The 23015-nt window shown below is 43.4% G+C and overlaps 1 protein-coding gene across 1 annotated transcript in view; it reads right to left on the reverse strand.

Moving 5' to 3' along the window:
* Positions 1–6757: 6757 nt before the first annotated feature.
* The window catches only part of LOC140530093 (cytochrome P450 4B1-like), a 29765-nt gene continuing 13507 nt past the window's right edge, over positions 6758–23015 (reverse strand). The window contains exons 5-12 of the mRNA XM_072649336.1: positions 22707–22831; positions 22271–22422; positions 20713–20816; positions 14530–14720; positions 12065–12198; positions 10822–10886; positions 8819–8901; positions 6758–7364 (exon numbers count right to left, since the gene is read on the reverse strand). Of these exons, the coding sequence (XP_072505437.1) occupies positions 7193–7364; positions 8819–8901; positions 10822–10886; positions 12065–12198; positions 14530–14720; positions 20713–20816; positions 22271–22422; positions 22707–22831 (1026 nt within the window). The 3' untranslated portion in view covers positions 6758–7192. The remainder of the gene's footprint in view (positions 7365–8818; positions 8902–10821; positions 10887–12064; positions 12199–14529; positions 14721–20712; positions 20817–22270; positions 22423–22706; positions 22832–23015) is intronic.

Below are 23015 nucleotides of genomic sequence, written 5' to 3' on the forward strand. Positions count from 1 at the left end.
ATGTGGCCCAGCTCAGCAAAATCACCCAGTGAACACCAGCAAAGACATCTGGGAGTGAGCAAGACTGTGGCTCATTGCGAGCTCCTGACTGGTTCTTTTCTTGCTCTGTGTCCAGGGCACCTGCTTGGTAAGGTAACTCAAAAAACTGACATGTTAATCTTGGGGATTCTCTCACAAGACCAAGAATATGAATCTAGAAGGGATAGGTGACTTAGTAGTTGAAAGTCAGGATTCAAAAAAACTGACAGTGTAAAACATCGGATTGAGTCTAATAAGACAAAATTCACTAGCAATAACCGTGAAGCATTTCATGGGGGATCAAAAGTCATGTAGCTGATAGAAGGAGTGGGGTGACCAGGGACTGCCTTGAACTTTCAGGGTGGCTTCCCCAGAGAAGATGTTCTTTTTTCATGGTACCCTTCCTGGCCACATCCCCTAAAACATAGCCCACAAACTCCCACTTTTGGTTCACCTGTAGTATTCATCCAGGCAATCTAATTAATTCAAAGCAAAGTCATTTAATGAAAGGGCATCTTAAGAAAAGTGGGAACCAACCCCATTTTCATCTGACATAAACCCAGTGCACATTTCATTCACCAATAGAAAGAGTGTTCTAAGAGCTACTACAGTTTAAATCTACCTTGGGAAGTGTAGACAAATATATGTAACAGGCATGGAAGGGAATCCATTAGGAACTCATGTTGCCTGGGGACATGCTGGGAGAGATGATTTATGTAGGGGGGGAAACATGAGCAGGTCACAGTTTTGAAGGGGCAAGTCACAAAGCCCGTGTTGTGGGACACTGATATCGTCTACAGAGTCATGTCATCCCTGCTGCCACCATAGCACCTGGTTTACATGGATTGCCTAGTCTTCTAGGCTGGATGCTGCTCAGTCAGCTGCTACTCTCCTGGACGCAATGCCTTTGGCCCTGATGGGCATTGGTCAGAGGATGCCCTTCAGTCTCCAGCTCCTGGCTCAGCTGATGTCCTGGACCATCTCTTCCTCAAGGGAAGAAAGCAGATGCTACCATACTTCATCTTCAGCTCAAGCATTTGCACTTTTCCCAAGATAGTTATGCTATAGCAGGGTGGGGAACTGTAATATTAATTATGAGAGTTAAGATCTTCCCCACCCATAATGCGCCTGCCAATGTTTGATTAGGGGAGATTCGTTTTGTAGGAAGGTCCACACCTTTTGTTAATTTCTAATGAGGCACTGGTTCTTAAGGGTTGTTAGGCCCTCTGGCTGTGAAAAGTATATGTATAGTCTGAAGTGAGGTTTTGTTTTGGTGTTTACACATTGGAAGTGTTTGGCCAGATGAGACTCTGGGTAGCTACCAAGGAGCACCCCCGCCCCCTTTTAAAACCCAGGTGTTGGTACTTCTCTCTCTGATAACTATGTTTTGCTTATGGTCATACAGTTGGAAGCCCTGTCTCTTGGTCTTTATTTCTCTGTTTGTATTTTCTCGCAAGTTCAGGGTACTGACTTTTCCCCCTGAACTAAGTGAATGACATACGTTCTTGATTAAAGTAGATTGTTGACCCCTCAAAAATAGTTTTCCTTTTAGAAAAGCAGATCTAAGAACCTGTACAGCAGGCCCTCCTGTGTATGCCTGGGTTCTTGCTGTTACAGGAATCTATGACCTCAGGGTCACATGTGGCCCTCTAGTCCTCACAGTGAAGTTTGGATTCAGTCAAAGGGCCACACTTGAGGACCTAGAGGTCCACATGTGGCCTAGAGGCTGCATGTTCCCCACCCTCACACTATAGGAATATACCCAAACACCAAGAGTATTTGTATATTTAAGTTAAAGCAACTTCAATTCTATCAAATATTTCTGTTATGCCCCATTTATTCTGTGGAGCACTTTCTGGGGTGCATTTGGAAAGGATTACTTCCTTGAAAAATAAATAACATCTTGCATGTTGGTTCAAGTTTATTGCCATCTGAGGCATGCATATTGAAGCTTTGCCTTGTTTTAGAAAGGGCACAAACCCTTGAATGGGACCAGCAAAACCCCTTCCCATTGGTTCTCTGCTCTTGTTTCCTTCAGAACCTTGGCTAGAAGCCTCTTAGCAGGTGATTCTCAGTCTTCCTTTCCTTCTTCTCCAAGCTCTTTAAAACAAAGAACTAGGTGTGCCTATTTGGCTAATTTGCCCAGGCTTGTTTTCTTCTAAGGTCTTCCTGGTCCTTGAGTTTGGAATCAACACACCCAAATATAGCTGTCAGAGGCATTTTGCCCGGGACCATGGAGGTGAGGGTCCCAGTAAACTCCTGCTCAGATCATATCCAGACTATTGTATTCCATTCTTCGGGAAGAATATTAATAAGCTGGTGAAGGTCTAGGGATGGGTGCTCAGAAGGATCAGGGACCTTGAATTTGTGCTATATTAAAAAAATGAACTGATAGAGAAGACTGAGTGGAGACATGAGAGCTGCATAAGAGTATTTGAAGGACTGTGTCAAATGCGAGAAGCATTAGATTTTCCATGCTTGGCCCCAGAGTGCAGAACCTTGAGCACTGGGGGTGGAGGAAAGTGAAGAGAAGAGAGGATTCTTTTGCCTTAACATAAAGAAGATTATCCCCATTGTGCCCAAGCTATTCCAAAAAGGAATAGACAATCTTGGCAAGAAGCAGTGGTCTGTGTCTCCCTAGAAGTTTGCCAAGAAAAGGTGGGTGTCCCCTCATCAGAAATTCCCAGGAAATTGTGGAATGACATCTGAATCCCCTCATTACTTTGAGATTCTGTTTTTCTGAAGGGTCTCATGTAGGACCCCATGGGCCTGGGATGAGCACCCAGGGTTCTTGGTTCCCGTTCTGTGCTTCTCTCCCTAGCCCCCACCTGCCAAGACTTTCCCTCTTCGGTTTCCTCACAATTGAAATGAAGCCAATAACATGAGCCATGCCTCACTGTCAGGGCTTGGGGAGGGGTGGATTTAAGAAGAAGATCGATGGAGAGGATTGTGTGAACCACAAGACTCCTGGTGAATTTTAAAGAGAGAAGACTATGGTCTACTGGATGGAGAGGGGGTGGACCTTAGAGTCAGGAGCACCTGGATTCAAATCTTGTTTCTGATACTAGTGGTTGTATGATCCCAGGTTAGTCCCTGACCTTTTCAGGACTCCAAACAACTTTTTAAGACTGTAAGTAAAAGGTAGTCCATCTGCACTGGGGGAGGGAGTTTGCGTACTAGGGAGTTCTGATCTCCCTGTCTCGGGAATGATGTTGTAAGGAGAGCTCACTGGTGGTAAGTCTATGAAGGCTCTGGAGCAGATGGAAATGGAGATTTGTGGAGAGCACAGTTTTCCTGGGAACTCTGAAATCTCATTCTGGCAATGGTTTGTTATTTTTGTTGTTTGTCTTTCTTTTGAAGCAGGCCAATGACATCACTCAGTGTTGTCTTGACTCCTTAATGAATTGCATTTAAGTGAGGCAGAGTTACACCAAGTTGCCAGCCTCACTCTTCCAGAGCCATCAACATTTAGAGCCAAGATAAAAGTCAAGATGAGCAGCAATGACCTGGGATGCAGTGGATGACCTTGGCATCTTCCATTTCTGACTGAGCTCTAAGGCCAGATTGTGCTGAGTTAGCCTAGACCAAGTCTGGGGGGACGGGAAGATGGAAGAAAAGACTATGTTTTTGAATCTTACTGAAATTCTGCATTTTCCCTGCACCCCAAACAGATGCAGGAGAAACAACATGGACATCAGGCTTGGGCAAATACCTTCTGATCCTCTTTAACAACTGAATTATCCAATTCAACTCAATCTCATTTCCTTTAATTCAAATATATTCAATATAATCCAACAAATAGGGCCTTTTGCTCAGACAGCAAGTCTAGTCAGACAGCAGAAGCCTTGACCTCACAGAGTTTATAGACATCTTCCTGAGTTTAAATCTGGCCTCAGACACTTCCTAGCTGTGTGACCATGGACAAATTATTTAACCCCGTTTGCTTCAGTTTCCTCATCTGTAAAATGAGCTGAAGAAGGAAATGACAAATCACTCCACCATCTTTGCCCAGAAAACCCCAAATGGGGTCACCAAGAATTGGAGACAACTGAAAAATGACTGACGGATGGGCTAACCCTCAGGATACAATCTGTTCCATGTCATTAAGAGGCATCAGAGAATGCTATTCAGTATATAACCGTGTCTTAAAGTCAGTGGCTTGCCAAAGAGGTACAAAGACTACAAGGACCCTCTGTGGTCATTGTAAAGTAAGTATAGCAATCAATTACATTAAATGAACAAAGCACTATCTTGGAGGCTCCCCAATAAGGTTCTTCCATTGCATATGTTAACATCATACAAGCATCTTTGATAGATAAAAACTTCAATGAAAACATTATTTGATGATCGTCTATCAGTTTCAGACAGGGAGATGTGAGTTAACTGAATTGTTTTTCATTGAAATGAAGAGTATCCAAATGGAAGAGGAATTATCTGTCCCTTGTTAACACCATCCAGATGATCCTTTTTAAAGGTGCTGATTGCATTGAGTCTTTTACCTCTGAAATTTGGTTCATAGACACTCAGAAGAGGTCAGTGGAACAATCCAGATGGAAAATATTAAGTGGATGAAGACTGCCCGTTTTCCAGACTACTTCATGCAGTAAGATGGATAGTCTCTTGCATAAGCCCACCGGTCCATTTATAGCAGATGGATGGACACTAAGGGGGACTTGGGCTTAAAGAAGAGAGAGGACAGGCTGGACCACCTTTGGGAAATTGAACAGCAATCCCATAACCCCTTTGGCAGCAGAGCCCATCTTCTCCCACCAATATGCTTCATGATTATGATCCATGGAATGCCATAAATTCACCAAAATCATATCCAAGGGGGACCCAATGGGCAATGAAGAGATGCATGGCAGGAATGAGAACATTGTCACATATTGACAGTCATAGAGTATGGTGCAAAAGACATCAGGGAGGGCATTCATGTCTAGAAAAAGAGTCAGACCAGTCCTGTTCCAAGAGGGAGGGATAGCAAATGAACAGATAGCTTGGGGCATTGACATCCAAAATGTATTCTGAGGACCAGAAGTGGACCTCCAGCTTGCTGGGTAGATCTCCTTATGGAATGATACAAGATTATACAGCATGCTTAGCTGTGATCTACATCAAGGGAAGAAATGTTCATAGTGATGAGGTCACAGACCAATCGGAGTCACAGAGCAATCACATAGTTTACCACATCAATGTCATGTTTTTGGAAAGCATTTGAGGAAAGTGCATCCATGGGGTGTCACTGTGAGTGTGCTCTTGTGTGTGGCAAGTACAACATACATAGGATATCTCTTCTTTGAAGGCTTCTCTCCTTGATGCCTGCCTTGATCCCTTCAACTGAAGGTGCTCCTTCTTTCCTCCATTGTTCCAGGAGCACTTTTCCCTCATGTCCCTATCAGTCTCTTCCATGTATTTTACTCATCTCTATTAATATCCATTTCCCTAATGTCTTCTGTCAATGCCTCTTCCTGGCACAGAAGAGAAGGGCATCAGCTCTGATGGATTCTCCCAAACTAGATAAGCTTCAAATATGTCTCCAAAGATGGACAGTGTCTCTGCTCTCCAAGGATAAACCAAGTGTTGTTTACATGAGTCAGCCCCAAGTTGGCTTCTTTGGGATGAGATTTTGGGCCATATCTCCTGATGGGGATGTGGGTAAGGGTAGAAAGGATCAATATCTCTGTGAGGGGAGGAAACAGGCACAGGGATGGAGCTGTAGCTCCTGGGATCATTTAAATATTGGAAAATAAAGGCAGGGAATATCATGATGCTTTCGGAAAGTCTGACAGTGATGAATAAATCAAGTGTTGAAGACTTGCACAACCAATATATGTGTCTCTTTCTTCAAGGCTTAGCTTCAGGTACCACCTCCTCCAGAAAGCCTTCTCTGATCTCCCTGCTGAAAGGAGGATATTTTGCTCCTAGATCTCTTGGTCTGATTTTCTCCCCCTTTACCCTTTCCCCACTCTACTTCTTATACAGGTTAAGCACATGTCATTTCTTCCCAGTGGAATGCAAATTCCTTGAGGTTTCCTATTATTGGCGTTCTAATGCTGGGCAGAGGGTCCTGAACTCATGGAGCCATTAACAAAGGACAGACAGTGAACCAAATGACAGGTAAAATGTGGGTATTTTATGTCAAGGTATACACACATACATATATATATACACACACATGTATACACATATATTCACATGTGTATTAATATAGTATGTATACATACCCAAATATAGTATATACATGCAGACACACACACACATATATATACATATGCTATAAAACTGTGCATACCCTTTGATCCAGCAATATTACTGCTACATCAAAACCTCCCCAAAAAGGGAAAAGGATCTATTTGTACAAAAATATTTATAGCATTTTTCTGTGTGGTGGCTAAGAATTAGAAATCAAAGGGATGCTCATCCACTGGGGAATGGCTAAACAAGTTGTGGTATACGATCGTAATATTATTGTGCTCTAAGAAATGACAAGCAGGATGATTTCAGAAAAACCTGGAAAGACTTACATGAGCTGATGCATAGTGAAGTGAACAGAACCAGGAGAATTTTGTACACAGTTGCAGAAATGTTGCTTGATGAAGAGCTGTGAATGGCTTAGCTGTTCTCAGCAAGGCCATGGTCCTCTGCAGTGATCAAAGCAGTCCCAAAGGACTCATGATGAAACATACTATCCACTGCCAGAGAAAGAACTGATATTGATTGAACACAGACTGAAGCATGCTATTTTTCACTTTCTTTTATTCAAGTCTTCTACAAAATTACTAATACGGAAATGTTTAACATAATTGCACATGTATAACCTGTATCTGATTGCTTACCATCTCAGGAAAGGAGGGCAGGAGGAATAGAATTTGGAACTCAAAATTTTAAATAAAAACGTTAACAACTGGAAAAAATATAGTATGCATGGATTTAGCTAGCTCCCCACTATTCCTCTATTTCCTTCCCTAAGAAACCCTATGCTCTAAATGACCTAATCCTTTCATTAATGCATACACACACCCAACATATGTTCCCTTAAATTCCTATGTCTTTGTTTCTGTTCTGGTTAGTTCCTATGGGGTGGGGAATGGGTGGGCAGGAACCCTGCCTATGATTCACCAGCTAACTGCCCCAAATTTCCCCCTGGAGGTCCAAGAAGGAGTTCTGGTCTATATCACTTGGCCAACTTCTTCAGATTGAGGTGAATGCCATTCTTGGAACGCAGAATCAGTTGCTGCTGCTTGATGGGTGGCTGAGTGGGGTCTGGGGAGAATTCAAAGTGTAGCAAGCAGAGGGCTAGGACAACCTTCATCTCTGTCATCGCAAACTGCTGCCCAATGCAGTTCCTGTAATCAGAATCAAGAGAAAAATGACCTCAGTTCCAGGTCCAGCGAGGTAGGAACAAGCTCATGCCTGCACAGCCTGGCTTCATGGGAGACACAAGTAGCTGATAAAACACACACACACACACACACACACACACACACACACACACACACATACACACTATCTTTTGGAGCTACTCAGCAATGTCATGATTTATGTGCCGTAGGAATTATTATACTCATTTTACAGATGAAAAAACAAAGACCCATGGTCACCCACATTAAAGGTGTAATTTGAACCAACTCCAGCCCCACCTTTTACCCAGTTTTAATAAAAACTGAAGAAGGCTGAATGAAAACCGGATGGAGAACTTCATGAAAAACAGGCAGCGTGTACAGCAACGAAAGGAGAACTACACTTTGCAGTGCATGCAGTCAGCCAACCACTAAGTCAGTAAATATTAAGTGCCTACTATGGCAAGCACTGTGCCAAGAGCTGGAGATACAAAGATAAGTCAAAGATGGTCCCAGCTCTCAAGGATCTCTTGATCTAATAGGGGAGACAACATGCCAACACAAACAAAAAATACAGTGATTCTCACAGAAATCAGCATCAGGGGACCCCAAGTTGGTAACATTAACAAGAGCAGGCACAGATAGAACACTAAGGTTTGCACAGTCCTTTATAAGTATCATCTTATTAGAACCTCCTAAGAGCCCTGTAAGGTAGTAGGTATTAATATTCACATTTTTACAAATGAGGAAACTGAGGCAGAGGTCAAATGACTTACCCAAGGTCACACAGCTAGTAAGTACATGAGGTTGAATTTGAACTTAGGGGCTTCCTGAGTTTACTATACCTACTTAGTTCAGCATACACTATCTGAGTAGTCATCAAGTGGTATTTATTTAAAACCTACTAGATGTCAGGCACTTGTCTAGTGCTTAGCCTGAGCACAATGCTGGAACAAAGCAAGGGCTTAATAGATGCTGAGTGACTTGATTTGACTTGCCTGGCCTGACCCAGCACACTAAATTCCATTCCTCCAAATGTCCTTACAATACAGCTATATTCCCCTTCTCTGACATATCTCCACCTGCATAAGGGTGGGAAGCAGGCTGATTGCAAAGCTGGTTCCTCTCCACTCTGTACTTTTGAGGGAAGGAAAAAAAGAGTTCTGACAGAGACACGGATGGGCTAATCCAACTGGGTGGTGTAGTGAATAGAGTATGGAACCCAGAGGGATCCCAGACAATTCACTGAACCTTTTCTGTCTCAGTTTCCTCAACTGTAAATAGGATCTACCTTCTAACTGTAAATAGGATCATCTTGTGGTGAGGATTAAAGATATTTGTAAAGTGTTTAGAACAGCAGGTGCTGTTAGTGGTACTGAGTAAATGATGGTTCCTTCTTTCCTCATGCTGAGATTTCCTGCAGTTTCCCCACTTCCAGCACACTAAGGGTCATTACTGACCTGGGCCCAGCTGAGAAGGGCATGAAGGCAAAGGGATGACGTCCTGAGGAATTCTCGGGAGTGAAACGTTGGGGGTCAAATACCTACAACAGAAGAGGGGTGTTGATCTCCTTAGCACTCCAGTCCAGGGAACAGGACCTTAAACACCAAAGTTCAGCTCTGATTTTGGAGAATTACCTCCTTGTGGACTTCAGCACCTACTTATTAAGCACCTACTGTGTGCAAAGCATTGTTTTAGGGTAGAGGGGATAGAGGGACAATTGAAAGAGGAAGCAGAAGTGTTGGCTGACGTCTTCACTGCCAGTGACATCTGACAGATCTTGGGGAGGAGGAGACACATTTCATCCATTGAAGTAGGGCAAATAGCACGTCTGCTTTCAGAAAAAGAAAGCGAGAAGGAGTCAGAACTATAGTTTGTAAGGCTCAGTTTGGTCTAATCAGCCACAATCGGACGCATTGAAATTTGACTCTAGCAGAGTGATATCATTTTGGCCCTCTTCGAGAATGAAGGACAACAACCAACCAAGCTTCCTTTCCTCTTTCCTGCCTCTTCTCCCTCTTCTCCTTCCCTCCTTCATTCCTTTCCTCCATTCATCCTTCCTTCCTTTCTCTTCCTTTCTCTTACAACTAGATTGTAAGAATCTGATTAATTCTAGATTCTACTATCAAAGGGATGGTTGTTAAATGTCTAAAAAAGGAAGCAAAGATCACAAAGTAACTTGACTTCAGCAAGATCTGCTACTTCTTCCCCTTTCATTTTCTTTTTTCATTTTCTTCTTTCTTTCTTTCTTTCTTTCTTTTTTCTTTCTTTTTCTTCCTTCCTTCCTTCTCTCTCCCTTCTTTCCTTCCTCCCTTTCCTTAGTCTTACTCGTCTTAGGAGATTCTGAAGATCACTTGGCAGGATAAAGTACCAGACACTGAGGTCCTTGCTCAAATTAAACTGCCAAGCATTCAAACTCTGCTTCAGAGAGAGCAACTCTGATGGTCTGGCCACATTGTTCAAATGCAAAATGTAAGCTTGCAAAAAGATCATTTTATGGAGAACCCACACAGGGCAAGTGTTCACATGGTGGTTAGAAGAAGTGATACAAGGACACTCTCAAGATCTCTCTTAAGAACTTTGGAATTGATTGTGTGACATGGGAGACACTGGCACAGGACCACTCAGCATGGCATGTCCACATCAGAGAAGGTGCTGTGCTCTATGAGCAAAGCAGAATTGAAACAGCTCAAAGGAAACACAGGATGCGTAAATTTAGAGACTCCACCCCAGATGTTCACATGGACTATTACCTCACCTGTGGTAAAGCATTCCAAGCTCATATTGGTCTGATCAACCATAGCTGGACACACTGAAACTTGACTAGCACAGTGAGGTCATTTTGGTCCTCTTCGAAAACGAAGGACAACAACCAACCAACCTTCCTTCCTCTTCCCTACCTCTTCTTCCTCTTCTCCTTCCCTCTTTCATTCCTTTTCTCCATCCATCCTTATTTTTTCTTCCTCCCTTTCTTCCTCCCTCTTTCCCTTTCTTCTTTTCTTTCTTTTTTCTCCTTCCTCCTTCTCCTCCTCCCCTTTCTTTTCAAGGTTACTAAACTGGTAGGTCAAGGGAATTCCAAAACATTTAAATTTTATTTAGGTCTTAGTAAATCACTTCTAAAATCTCTAAGTAGTGAGGTTTAGGAAAGTGTCAGAGGTAACCACATAGAGATTGAGTGAATGGCAATGCCACAAATGGAGATTGGGAAGTCAGCAGGAGTATCATATTCAGGAGCAAAGAAAGGGATACTTTCCTTTCTCTTTCCTCCCTGCTTTTCAATCTCTTCTCTCTCCCCATGTATCCCTGGAGTGGCCTTGAGAAATGGTATCCTCCTCCAATCCTTCTCCTTCCCCCATCTTCCACCCTATTCTTCTGTCTTGTCCAGAGACAAACATCTTCCCTGGGAACAGCCACCCCTGGTCTATATGGAACCTCCCTTTAGGGACATAGAAAACAGAGGTACCTCAGGGTCAGTCCATACAGTGTGGTTCCTGTGGAGAGCATAAATATGCAAAGAAACCAGGCTTCCTATAGAATAGTGAGAGAAGCAGATTAGTGCCAATTATCTTGGAAATAACTCTCCCGCCATTTAGCAAAACCTCCCTCCCAACCCTTCCCTACTTACTATAGCTCCACCATCTAGCTTTCCAAGCCATTTAAGCTCCTCCTTTCTATGGAGCTAACCATCATTCATCCTCTCATCTCCCAGGCTTGAAATATCAGCATCATCCCTTGGAGCTGTTAGCTCCCTACTCCCCACCCCCACCCAACTTCAAGTTTACACATCATCAAGTCTTGATGATTCTACTTCTACAATAATTTTGGCATCCATCCCCCTAGATGGAGTATCGGAGGTGAGGAACAGCAAATAAGCCAGTGTAATAGGAACAAATATGTGAATGAGAGTCAAGTGTGAGATTTGAAAGATGGGAAGGGTTTGGGTTATGAATAGTTTTACATCCCAAATAGAGAGTCCTTATATTTGATCCTGGAAGTAATAGGGAATTAAACTAAGTCAAGTTATTAAGCATTTATTAAGGGCTTACGAGGAGACACTATGCTAAGCCCTAGGGATACATTAACAAGAAAAAAAAGCTTGCTACTGTATCTTTAAGATACTACAGAATTTTTGAGTGTGGAATCATTCTATAGGTATCTTTGAAAGGACTGAGACTTTGTTATTCAGAAAAAGACTGTAAAATGATAGCCGGTGGACAGAAGAAAGGACTAAGACAATTTTTGAGAAGAGATTCTTAATAAATATCCTGAGAAGATTGAGTGATAGGAATGGGCTTCTGGAACTGAGAAGTCAGGAGCTGTAGTGGTGGCTGAAAGTGACTAGCTGTGATCCTTCTTACAAATGATAGAACGTAAATAAATCATTCATCTGTGTTTTATTGTTTCAGTATGAACATAAAATAATAATAGCAATCACTAGCATTTATAGTACTTTAAGGTTTGCAGTTTGCTTTATCCACCTCATCTCATTTTATCCTTACAACAACCTTGAGAAGGATATGCATCCCCATTTAAGAGATGAGGAAAGTAAGGCACAGAGAAGTCAGGTTATTTACTCAGGTTCATACAGTTAGTAAGTACTTGAGGCTGGATTTGAACCTAGGTCTTCTGGTGATGAATCCAGCATTGTTTCCATTATATACCAGTACAGGCTATGACCCCTAGGACCTGGGTCACCCTCAGCCTACCTTCAGGCAGTGACCTCCCATCTGCGAAGTTAACAGGCTTGCTGAGCTGGCGGTATACCTGGGGCACAGCAGGAAATAGGCGGAAGCTCTCTTTGATGCACATGGTGAGGTAGGTCATTTTCGCCAGGTCTTCCCTGTGAGGTACATGGTTCCCCTGTCAAGAGGGTCTAGAAAGGACACCAGGCCCTGTAGAGAATCTCCCACCTCTACCCCTTTATCCCTTTCTTGTTCCCTATAGCCCCATGTACTAGCTTCCTTGGGGAGTCAAGGCATGGATGGGGAAGTGGAGGAATGTTTCCCAGGTTCTCGGGCTGGGACACTTCCCAGTTAATTATGCCCCCACTCTACCTCAGCCCCTGAGGTCTCCCAGCCCTCCTGAGTACACATATGGCTAAGTCTGGTCTCTGTGTTTTTGCTCACATCAATAGCCCACCCACAGTGCCTCCACATTCTCTCTGCCTCCATATGTCCTGCCTGTTCCCCAAGACCCAGCCTGAAGCTTTTTGCTGAATGTCTTCTCTGACCACCCCAGCTTCCAGTCTATGAGTTCCTAATGTATTCACTTCCTAAGCCATCCAGTTTAGTCCCTAGTTACACACTATCCCATCTCCTCTAGGTGAGCCTTATCATCCCAGCCTGACTGAGGGCTGCCTGAGTACAGGTTATATCTCCTCTGAAACTGCCTCCCCCATAGGCTGGAAATTCAGACGAGACTAGGAGAGCCTGGTTAATTGATACAGAGGGGTGATTAGACTTTCATATTTCAAATTCCACAAACATTTGCAAAGCGCTTATATGCAGGGCTCTACCTGTAAACACAAAATTGACATGATACAATTCCTGCCTTCCAGCCTGGCTATGCTATCAAGGACATGAAACTGAAAAAAATGCTCCTTGACCTTAGTCAAATCTATAGCCTTCTCTGGGCCTTGGTTTCTCCATTTGTAAAGTGAAGGGGTTAGAATAGATGATCTACAGAATTGTTACATCCTGAAAACCAGTGACCTTAAGAAAATGACAGCCTATTGTAGAGGAAGAGGGAGGAGGGATGTCTAAGATGCCTTAAGAGAACAAGTCAGTCCAAGTTTGGGGTTCCAGGAGGAGATGAGGGGAGGGACCTGGGAGGTTGAAAGGAAAAGCTTCAGGGCCTACTCAGTAGCTTAAATCAACAACTGAGGAAGCAAACATTCCAGTTTATCCTTTGAATCTTTTCCAAGTTCTCTACCAGTGGATGGAAAGAGGGGATGACTTTGGATTCCCAGGGATCAGGGTTCTGATGCTGCCTGTGGTTTATTACCTATACTTGGGTGATCTTGGGTAAGTCACTTCTCTCTGGGCCTCATCTTCCTCATCTATACAATGAGGGGTTTAGACTCGGTGGCCATCCAACTCTGGATCTAGGAACCTTGGGCTTCAGCCCTTTCCCAGGCTACACTGAGGGAGGGTGAAGCGAGACAGAATCAGGAGGAAGAGAAGGAGACAGGTCCACTGAATCTCAGAATGTCAGAGCTGGAGGGGAAAAGCCTAGACAGGGGCCACCTAATTAAATACCCTCATTTTACAGATGGGAAAATGGAGACCCAAAGGAGCTAAGATCATATGTCAAGTAACTTGACCTCCTACCCTGGGCCAGGACAATGTCCAGGCTTTCTGGGCAGTCTTTCCCCAGGGTAACACCTTCATTATTTACTCTTAATTCCCTTGAACCTGAGTATCCCAAGTCTAAGGCAGATCATTGCTGAATTTCCAGAAGAAGGTTTACATACACCTCCTTCCTGTTGAAGTGGACAACTCTCCTCTGATGGCCCCTCATTCTGGCCCTGGACAGCAGCAGGCCCAGTATGATGGATATAGAATTAGGTTAGGGGGTGTAAGGGGTTAGGTCCAGGGGGACTAACTCAAGAAGGTTAGATCTAACCATCATCCTGCATTCTACTGGATGTGTTGTCTATTTGGAATCCCCATTTCTAACCCATTGTCCTTTTTTAACCCTTATATGCTGTCTGAAATTAGTTCCAGCCAAGCTGAACTGCTATCTCTTCCCTGACCCCCAGGGAATTCTCCACATCCATGTATACCTCGCCCTGTGCCTGAAATGGGCTGGTTTTCATTATTATCTGTTAAAATCCTTCCTTTCCTCCAACTGAATTCAGTAGAATATTAATTAATATTGGTATTATAATATATTATATAGTAAAATAGTATACTATATTATATCATGATATAATAATACTAGTTACAAAGCCCTGCTGGGTGCTGAGGGCACAGAAATGAAAATCTCTTTTTGTTAAGGTGCTTACATCTGAGGCCTTCCTTCAAGGCAGACCTCCACCAAGAAGCCCTTACTGAGCCCCCAGCTGCCCCCTCCAGGGAGCCAGAGAGATAGGAGCAGGAGCAGGCTGGTTCCTATAGCTCCTGGAACACTCCAGGCCAGAAGTGGGGCATATAGGGGAGGTTTCTCTTACCACTGGACAGTGTCACGACCCTGTAGGATTTCCTGGATCTCCTTCCGACAGAGCTGCTGGTGCTCTGGGTAGAGGGCCATGCAGTATAGGAACCACGAGATGCTGCTGGTGGTGGTGTCATGACCTCCAAACATGAACGTATCCACTTCAGCCCGTAGGTCCATGTCTGACAAGTTGATCTTGTTCTCATCCTTCGGGGGCAGGGATAGAAGAGGATCATGGACATAGTTCAGTTTTCTATTTTATGGACTCTCTGTACCTAAAAATCTTTGTCCAAGGGCAGCTTTCTGTTGGGCCCCTCCTCTAACTCTGGCAACCCTCCTCACCCCCTTCTCAGAACTTCTCCTCACACTCTCCCTTGGAATCCCTGCATACCAACATCACCAGAGGCCCTCCTACAGATCATACACTCAGGCCTTCAAGGGTGGTTTGTCTGCACCTCCTAATTGCTTGACCAGGTCCAAAGTCCTACTGATTTCACCTCCACAACATCCCCCCCAGCTGTCCCCTCCTCTCCATTCCCCCAGCCAGCCACCACCTTGTTCCTGGGCCTCCTTAAAACCTGTCTCAACTATTCTTGCCAAAGGCTTTTGATTGGTCTATCCCCTCCTATGGCCTAGTTACAAGCTGCCTGGGCTTGTAACAGTGATAAAGGACAAACTCCTAACCCTGGGCTTCCAAGTCTTTCACAATCAGCCCCCAGTCAGCACATTTAGCTTTATTTTACATTTTCACATTTTTATTCCTGTTTTTACAGATAAGAAAACTGAGGCATAGAATGCCCTAAAACTGTATAGGAGTAAAGGAGTATAGGAGCTAGTACAGGAGTAAAGCTGGAACATGGGTCTCAGAAGAGGTCATCCAGTGTTTGTTTGCTTGCACCATGCCACACTGCCTTTCTCCTGACACTTCTATCTATTGAAATTCTTCCCTTCCTTTGATGCTCAAGTCCGGTGCAACTCCCCGAGAAGCCATTCCTGATCCCCTCCCCTTCCCTAGCAGCTATCTTTCCCTCCATGAATCATTATTCCTTCAAAATTTGCCTTCTCATCTCCCATCTTCCCTTTTATTATAATTGTCTGGGTATGAAGTTCCCCTCCCTAAACTGCACAATAAACTCCTTCTGGGCAGGGCCTGTTTTGATTAACATATTTGTACACCCAGGGTTACCTCCCTCTTAGTGAGTACTTGAAAAGGCCATCCTAAGAAGGCCAAGTCTCCCATTGCATCCTGGGCCATCTCCAGGCATCCTGATGAATATCGGGTCACTGGACCCAGATGGCACAGAAGGAGAAAGTGAGACTGGTGACCTTGCACAGCCCTCCCTCACTCAAAACAAAGTCAAGTACAAGTCATGTCATCATTTGTCTGATGACATGGTCTTCTTCAAAAATGAAGGATGAATGGAACTGTATGCCCGGGTCTGAGAACAGGATGCCAGCTTTACTTCTGAGAGTTGAGACTCTGGCAGGACCTTACATCTGCATCTTAAAATTGTCCTCATTGGCCTTCAGTCACAAATGTTCAGCCCCTGGGGGCAAACTTTCTGGAAAGTACTGCCATTGATAGCCAGGATAGGCCTCAGACAAGAGTCATAGGACTGTCCTGCTGATTGAGAGCACCAAAGCTAGGCAGGACCTGCTAAGAGTGGGCCCAGCTAGCAAAGACCTGGAGAACCCCTCCCCCATCAGAGCAAGAATCAAGTGGGGAATTCCACACTGTATACACCTTAATAACTGCTTATGAAACTGACCTAACATCCACTGGTGTCAAAGGGAACTGGGAAGTCATCTCTGACTTAGGTACTTAATGAAGACAACATTTTATCGTGGTGGCCACTGCCTCAACCATGGCCAATTCCAGGGCTCCTGCTCTTCAGTCTTTCCTCCGAGCACCAGCAAACTCTCCACTGAGGATCTATCAGGAGATTGGAAGCTGTCTTTCCTTTGGGGCCCTTTACTCTTTTTTAGTTTATGAGATAAAATAAGAATTTCCATAATATAGTATAATAAAAAGATTGCACTTGAAACTGGAAATCTATTACGTACAACTTGCTATTCCATTTACACATAATAAATTTATATGTGTATGTGTATAAATATATATTATATATGAAATTTCTTTTCTTTCTTCCCACAGATGGCTAACATTAGACATAAATATATACATATATGTATATATATACATATATACTGATAATGTTTAATATAAAATTTTGGAATAATCTCTTTGTTCTCTCTGAAGCAAACTCAGAGGGTGCCTCTTCCTATGTCAACAAAGCCAGCCAAGGCTGCCTCTACATTCCTTAAGAGACCTTTAACCTAAGACACTATCTTGAATAATGGGACTTTCCTTTACATATACTATGGTAAAGAAAACACAGACATCTTAGGTCGTAATTTCTATTGAACTTTGTTTACCCTTTCCTATGTCAGTTATCTGTTTAGGGCAGGAAGCCTGCCACTCACTAGTGGTGGGATTTCCTTCTCTATCACCGAGACATATGCTTACCCAGCTGGAATCCCAAGGCCTGACCAACATTACTTTGTTAATTGTCTTGTCTTACTGAATTTACGATTTGCTCAATTAGGAGAGTTCCTTTCTCACGGCAAAATGTATATAAGCCAGAAGATTTCTGCACTGGGCAGCCAGAACATTTCTGGCTCCATAATGCGTTATGTTACTGTTGTCTTTAATAGGGAATTGATTAATTAATTAATTAAATCATAAAATGTATGCAATTAGCCTGTTGCCTTTTCTTAACCAAGTTTTCAGGTCAACAATACACACATGCATATTTACTTACTGTTAACCTGAAAACTTAGTTAAAGAAAAGACATTAGATTAAAGGCATGAGTTATTTATTAATTAATTGATTCCCTCTTAAAGATAACAATCATAGCTATGGAGTCAGAGGTGACTCTGACTACCTAGTACAGAAATCACCTGTCTTAAATACATTTTGCCATGAGAAGGAAACTCTCTTAATTAAGCAAATCATAAATTCAGTAAGACAAGACAATTAGCAAAGCAATGTCAGTCAAATGTTGAGATTCCAAGCTGGGTAAACATATGTCTCAGGTGGTAAGGAAGGAAGGAAATCCCATCACTAGCAAGTGGCAGGCTTCCTGCCCCAAACAGGTAACTGACACAGGAAGGGGCAAACAATGTTCAACAGAAATTATGACCTAAGATGTCTATACTTTCTTTGCCATTAATATGCCATAACAGAGTATGTGTCTATAGATAATAAGATACAAAGGAAAGTCCCATTATTCAAGATATGTCATAGGTTAAAGGTCTCCAAGGAATGCAGAGTCAGCTTTGGCTGGCTTTTGCTGACATAGGAAGAGGCATTCTCTGAGTTTGCTTCAGAGAGAACAAAGAGATTATTCCAAAATTTTATATTAAACATTATCAATACACACATACACACACATACATTCTATACATCTATTTATAATTCTATACATTTATTTGTCAGTTCTTTCTCTGGGGCCCTTTAACACATCAAGAATACCTTGGTGGCAGCACTTGAGGTGGACAATACAGATCTGTCATTGGACCTCATCATTCAAATTAAACTGCACTCTCCTAGCTACCAAAACTTTTCTAACTGGTAAATCTCAGACCTTTTCTCAGTCCTCATCCTTCTTGACCTCCGTAATGTTAATGAAAGATCTTCCCCACCCATTACTAGGCCTCAGGTGGAGCTCATTAAGGGAAACTTGATTTGGGGAGGCTTGTATTGTAGGAAGGCCCATACCTTTTGTTAATTGCTAATGAGGCACTGGGTCAAGAGGTTCATGATGTCCTCTGGCTCTAAAAAGTGTATGTATACTCCGAGGTGAGGTTTTGCGGCTTACTCTTTGGAAGAAGGTTCCTCTGGGTAACTGTTAAGGAGATCCCCCTTCTCTCCCTCCCCTCCTTTGAAAACCCAGTTATTGGCTCTGGTAACTATGTATGTATGTAATGGTCAGACAGCTGGGTCTGTCTCTTGATCTGTGATGCATATATTGCTTTTGGTCAGACAGTTTTTATTTGTTGGTCTTTATTTCTCTGCTTGTATTTTCTCTGTTGGTGTATATGATTATGTGATAAAAGAAGACTGACCCCTCAAAAGTTGCTTTCCTTTTAGAAAAGCAGATCAAATAGCTTGTGCTAGCAGGTCTTCCTGAAAGTGTCAGGGTGCTTGCTGCTACAACCTCCCTGCAACCTTTGATACTGTTGATCACTCTTTCACTCTCTCCTCCTGGGGTCCTAGGTTTTTTGCAACACTGCATTCATTCACTCATTTTCTCCCCCCCCCCCCACTTCCCTATCTCTGCCTCTCTCCCTGCCCATCTCTTTCAACTGCACTGGCTCCCTATTACCTGTAGCATCCAAATCAGCCTTCTATTTTGTTATGCAAAGCCCTGTACAATGTGGTTGCTTCCTACATTTCCAGTATTTTTACCCATTATTCGCTTTCAGGTACTCTATGAAGAAGCCAAATCAGCTTTTTTGCTTTTCCTTTCAGATGACAATCCATTTCTCTGGTCTTTTTACAGACATTCCCCACACCTGGAATGCTCACACTCTTCACCTCCACCTCTTAGCATCTCTAGCTTCCTTCAAAGTTCTACAAAAGTTTCCCTTTCTATTCTACCAATGTATTGGTGATATCCCCTTCCAATCTCTTCCAATTATCTTGTACATATTCTGTATATTCTCATACACATATGTTCACATTGTCCAACCCTTAAGGGTCAAGGCTGTCCCATACTTGCTTTGGTATCCCCAGTGACTCTCACAATGCTTGGTACTTTGGGTCCTAATTCATGCTCTTTGATTTATTGATTGGATGACCAGCCCAATCCATTTCCAATCATCATCTCATGGTTGATATCTTTTGGACCTCTTAAAATGAACAAATCATCCTTGGTAATGCACTTCAGCCTACAGACACTGACTATATGCCCCTGTCCTGCTCTTTGGGTGCTTTGCCATTTGAATTCTTTGGAGATAGTGGTCTTCCATGATTTACAGCTTTAGAACAACACCAGAATATTGATGTACAAGAAGGGGTTTTGTCTGGGAGAAGTTCAGCATCCTTTGGAAGTCCTGGACACTTTTCAAGTGCATTCCTGTTCCTTTACTTCGAGCTCATGTTCCTTTCTTGACCTAGCTCTTTAGGCATCCACAGGGCATGTCCCCAGATATATGTTAGTGGGTAAACTCAGTCAGCTGCCAATCCAAAGCTTATCCTAGTCTGCACAAAAGTCATTGTTCATTTGATCGCCATCTCTCAGAATCCTTCAATTTCCCTCCCTACTTAAATTACCTTGTATTTACTTAGGATCATCAGTATGGGACTGGGAAAAACCTTCTTATACTCCTATGCAGGTAGGTTTCTATCAGTGGAATGTAAGTTCCTTGACCACGTGGTCTGTTTCATTTTCATCATTCCATTTCTATCTCCTAGTCAAAGGCCCTGCTTATATGGAGAGTTTGCTGAGTTTGATTTTTTTCTTCCTAGTACATTGGACAGAGGATCTCTTCTCCACTGCCTATATAAGCATAATGAGGAGGCTCTTTACTCTTCTAGTCAGGATGCTCTCAGCACAATGTCATCTGCAATCCGGACCAACTGGACAACTTTACTGCCTGTAGGGAATCCCTCCCCTCTTTGGAGTCTGGGAAGGATCTCCTAATAACCATTGAAGACCCTTGGTGAGTTGCCACCTCTTTATATTGTGTCTTCTTTAATACTGGTCATCAGAGAATCAGTGAGCAAAGTTAACTCAGTGTTTCTTTCTACTATTGTACAGGAAGTGGGATGGACTAGATGAGATGACCCCTGGAGTCTCTTCTAGTTCTGAAGCTCTCAGTTTTCAAAATTTCTTTTTAACTTTCTAGCATCTGAGAGAATGTCAAAGAGGTGATGAGAAGCCGTTTAGGCTTATTTTGATTAAAGGTTTTGAAGGCAGGGAAAGGTCCAAAGATGAGAATTCTGCCCATGGAGAATTGACTGAGAGGGATAGTGAGAAGATGGGGTATAATAAAGGACTGAATGTCAAGGGAAGGGGAGGGGACATAGGCAGGAACATTGGAGAGGATAAGCTGGCCTGGAGAAAAGCCCTGAGGATGAATGTTGGCTCCTTCCTCTAGGCAGCCCTTCCCACAGAGGCCTCCCTAACTCACCTTGACTCCTAGGAGAATGTCCAGGAAATCCAAATGTCTCTTCTTCCGTGTCTTCTCCAGTTCCTCCCCCTTTAGGGCAGCTTTTCTTTCCCTAATCACTTTGTCTGTGCCAGGGAATTATAAAATTATGAAATATTAATCCCAGAAGGAGTCTTATAGACTACACAGTCCAGCTCCCCATTCCTAATTTCATAGAAGGGAAACTGAGATCTAGAGAGGGAAAGTAACTGAATGACACAAAAGAGGCCTTGGTGTAATGAATAAATGCTGCAGGGGGGTGGAGGTAAGAGAAAGCCAGGAGAACTTTTAGCAAGGAAATAAGATAAAAACAATCAGACTCCTTGGACAAAGGGAAGAGATTCCCTCAAAAAGTTGTTTGGAAAGTTAGTCAAGAGACATATGGGAAGGTCGGGCACTGATGAAAATGGGAATAAGATCTTAGAAAGGAGAATGTGAGAAAGTGAACAGGAGAATCAACAGTGTAGAAATTGATGATACATTGTGTCAAAGCACTGGACTCTCATTGAGAGGTAGAGACAGAGTTCATGGAGCATAGTGAGTGCTCCTACCACCAGGCCCAGGAAAACTCCATCCTTGAAGGATGTAACTGCTGAATTCTGGTCAGTGACCACCAAAAGATCCTGGAGAGCTTAAGAAATGCTACAGACCATAAAAAGGGCAAAAACGATGATGTTTTTTTAAAGGGGAGAAGGTGGAATCTATAAAATGTAAGGCTTGATTCCACACAAAATTGTAGGGTGGCTATATTATTAAAGACTTGACTTGTGAACATTTGGAAAAGCAAGCTGTGATCACCCAGAATCCGCCTGGCTTCAGCAGAAGCAGGTTAATTTCCTTTTCTTTCCTGGTCCCTTGACTGGCCAATCAGGAGAATGCTGCAGATTTTTTTTTTTAGCTTCAATTTTAGCAAAGTATTTTACAAAAATCTCATCTGCTCTCCCTGTTGAAGAGGTGGTGCGCCCCCTAGCGGATGGTGGCATTTGCCGGTTAGAAACTGAATGATTGTAACAATACCTGGTCAGGAATTTAGACCCCCTGGAAGGAGGTCTCCAGTGGAGTGCTCCATTAATCTGAGCCTGGTTCTCTGCTGTTTAACATTTTTACCAGTCACTTTGATGAAGGCATAGATGGGATAATTGTGAAATTTACAGGAGGCATGAATTTTTGAATTACATGTACCACTATGGATTACAGAATCTAAGATCTTGACAGGTTAGAAAAATAGGCCAGATCCAAGATTGTAAATATTAACAGTTACACATGCAGAGTCCAACACCTGAGTTCCACATTTCGATGACAAAAGTAGAAATCAGGCATATACTGAGAATCTGGAGAAGGAAAGAAGGGTGTCTGAGGGGAGAACGGAGGAGAGACACAGTGGGGATTTGTTCTGTGATTCCTCTGTGCTACACAGGATAGGGAGAAACTGGGAAGCCCTAGCTAGTGACCTGCTTCCTTGGCAACGAGTCCATGAAAGTGGGGTGGAGGAGGAAGGACCAAAGGAAGAAAGGAGGGACAACCCTAGGCTGGTGCCTACCTGTGTGGTCATGGGCAATCTTGCAGGCCCTCAGAAAGTTCCGCCCATGAGGTGTGAGCCAATAGAGGAAATCATTATGGTACTGAAAGGTGTGGATTCGTTCTTGCATCAGCAGGGTGAGGTCAGTAATAGCCAAGTAGTAGTCATTGTCACTGAAGGTGCAGGCAGGAGGAGAAGTGAAGTTGGCACAAAGAGTTGGGAGGACCTGATAAAGGTCATCCTATCCCCTCCCCCTAGGACCAGCTACCCATAAGGGCCCAGGACAGTACTGGAGACCCAGTTCAGAGTCCCACCTCTCCCAGAACCTCTGCCCTGACCACTCCAGTGCTCCCTGATGTCTGTCTATGGATATCTGGGTTTTTGTGTGTATCCCACAGATTCCTAAGGGTCAGAGTTGGGATAGCTTCCCCAGGACATTCCAGGCCCCTGCTCTGACCTCTGTGTTTGGCCTTTGCTCGTCTTCCCAAACATGCATTTCATCAGAGCGTTCAGAGCCATGAAGCCCACATCACTGAAGATCTCCACACACTTATTCACACGAACCTTCTCCTTCCACTTGTCCTGTGGAGATGGGAGATCAGGATCCTTTCTTTAGCACACAGTGATGTGGTATCTTTGGCAGCCTCCCTCTTCCTTGGCCTTCCTCCACTTACCAATACCTTTTCCCCAGGTCTGTTTTCTACAGCAGTGTGATTCAGTCACTGACCCCCTCCACTGAGCTCCAACCTCAGGAGCTCTGGACTAG

Source organism: Notamacropus eugenii, chromosome 2 (assembly GCF_028372415.1).
Source record: "Notamacropus eugenii isolate mMacEug1 chromosome 2, mMacEug1.pri_v2, whole genome shotgun sequence".
Lineage (NCBI taxonomy): Eukaryota > Metazoa > Chordata > Mammalia > Diprotodontia > Macropodidae > Notamacropus > Notamacropus eugenii.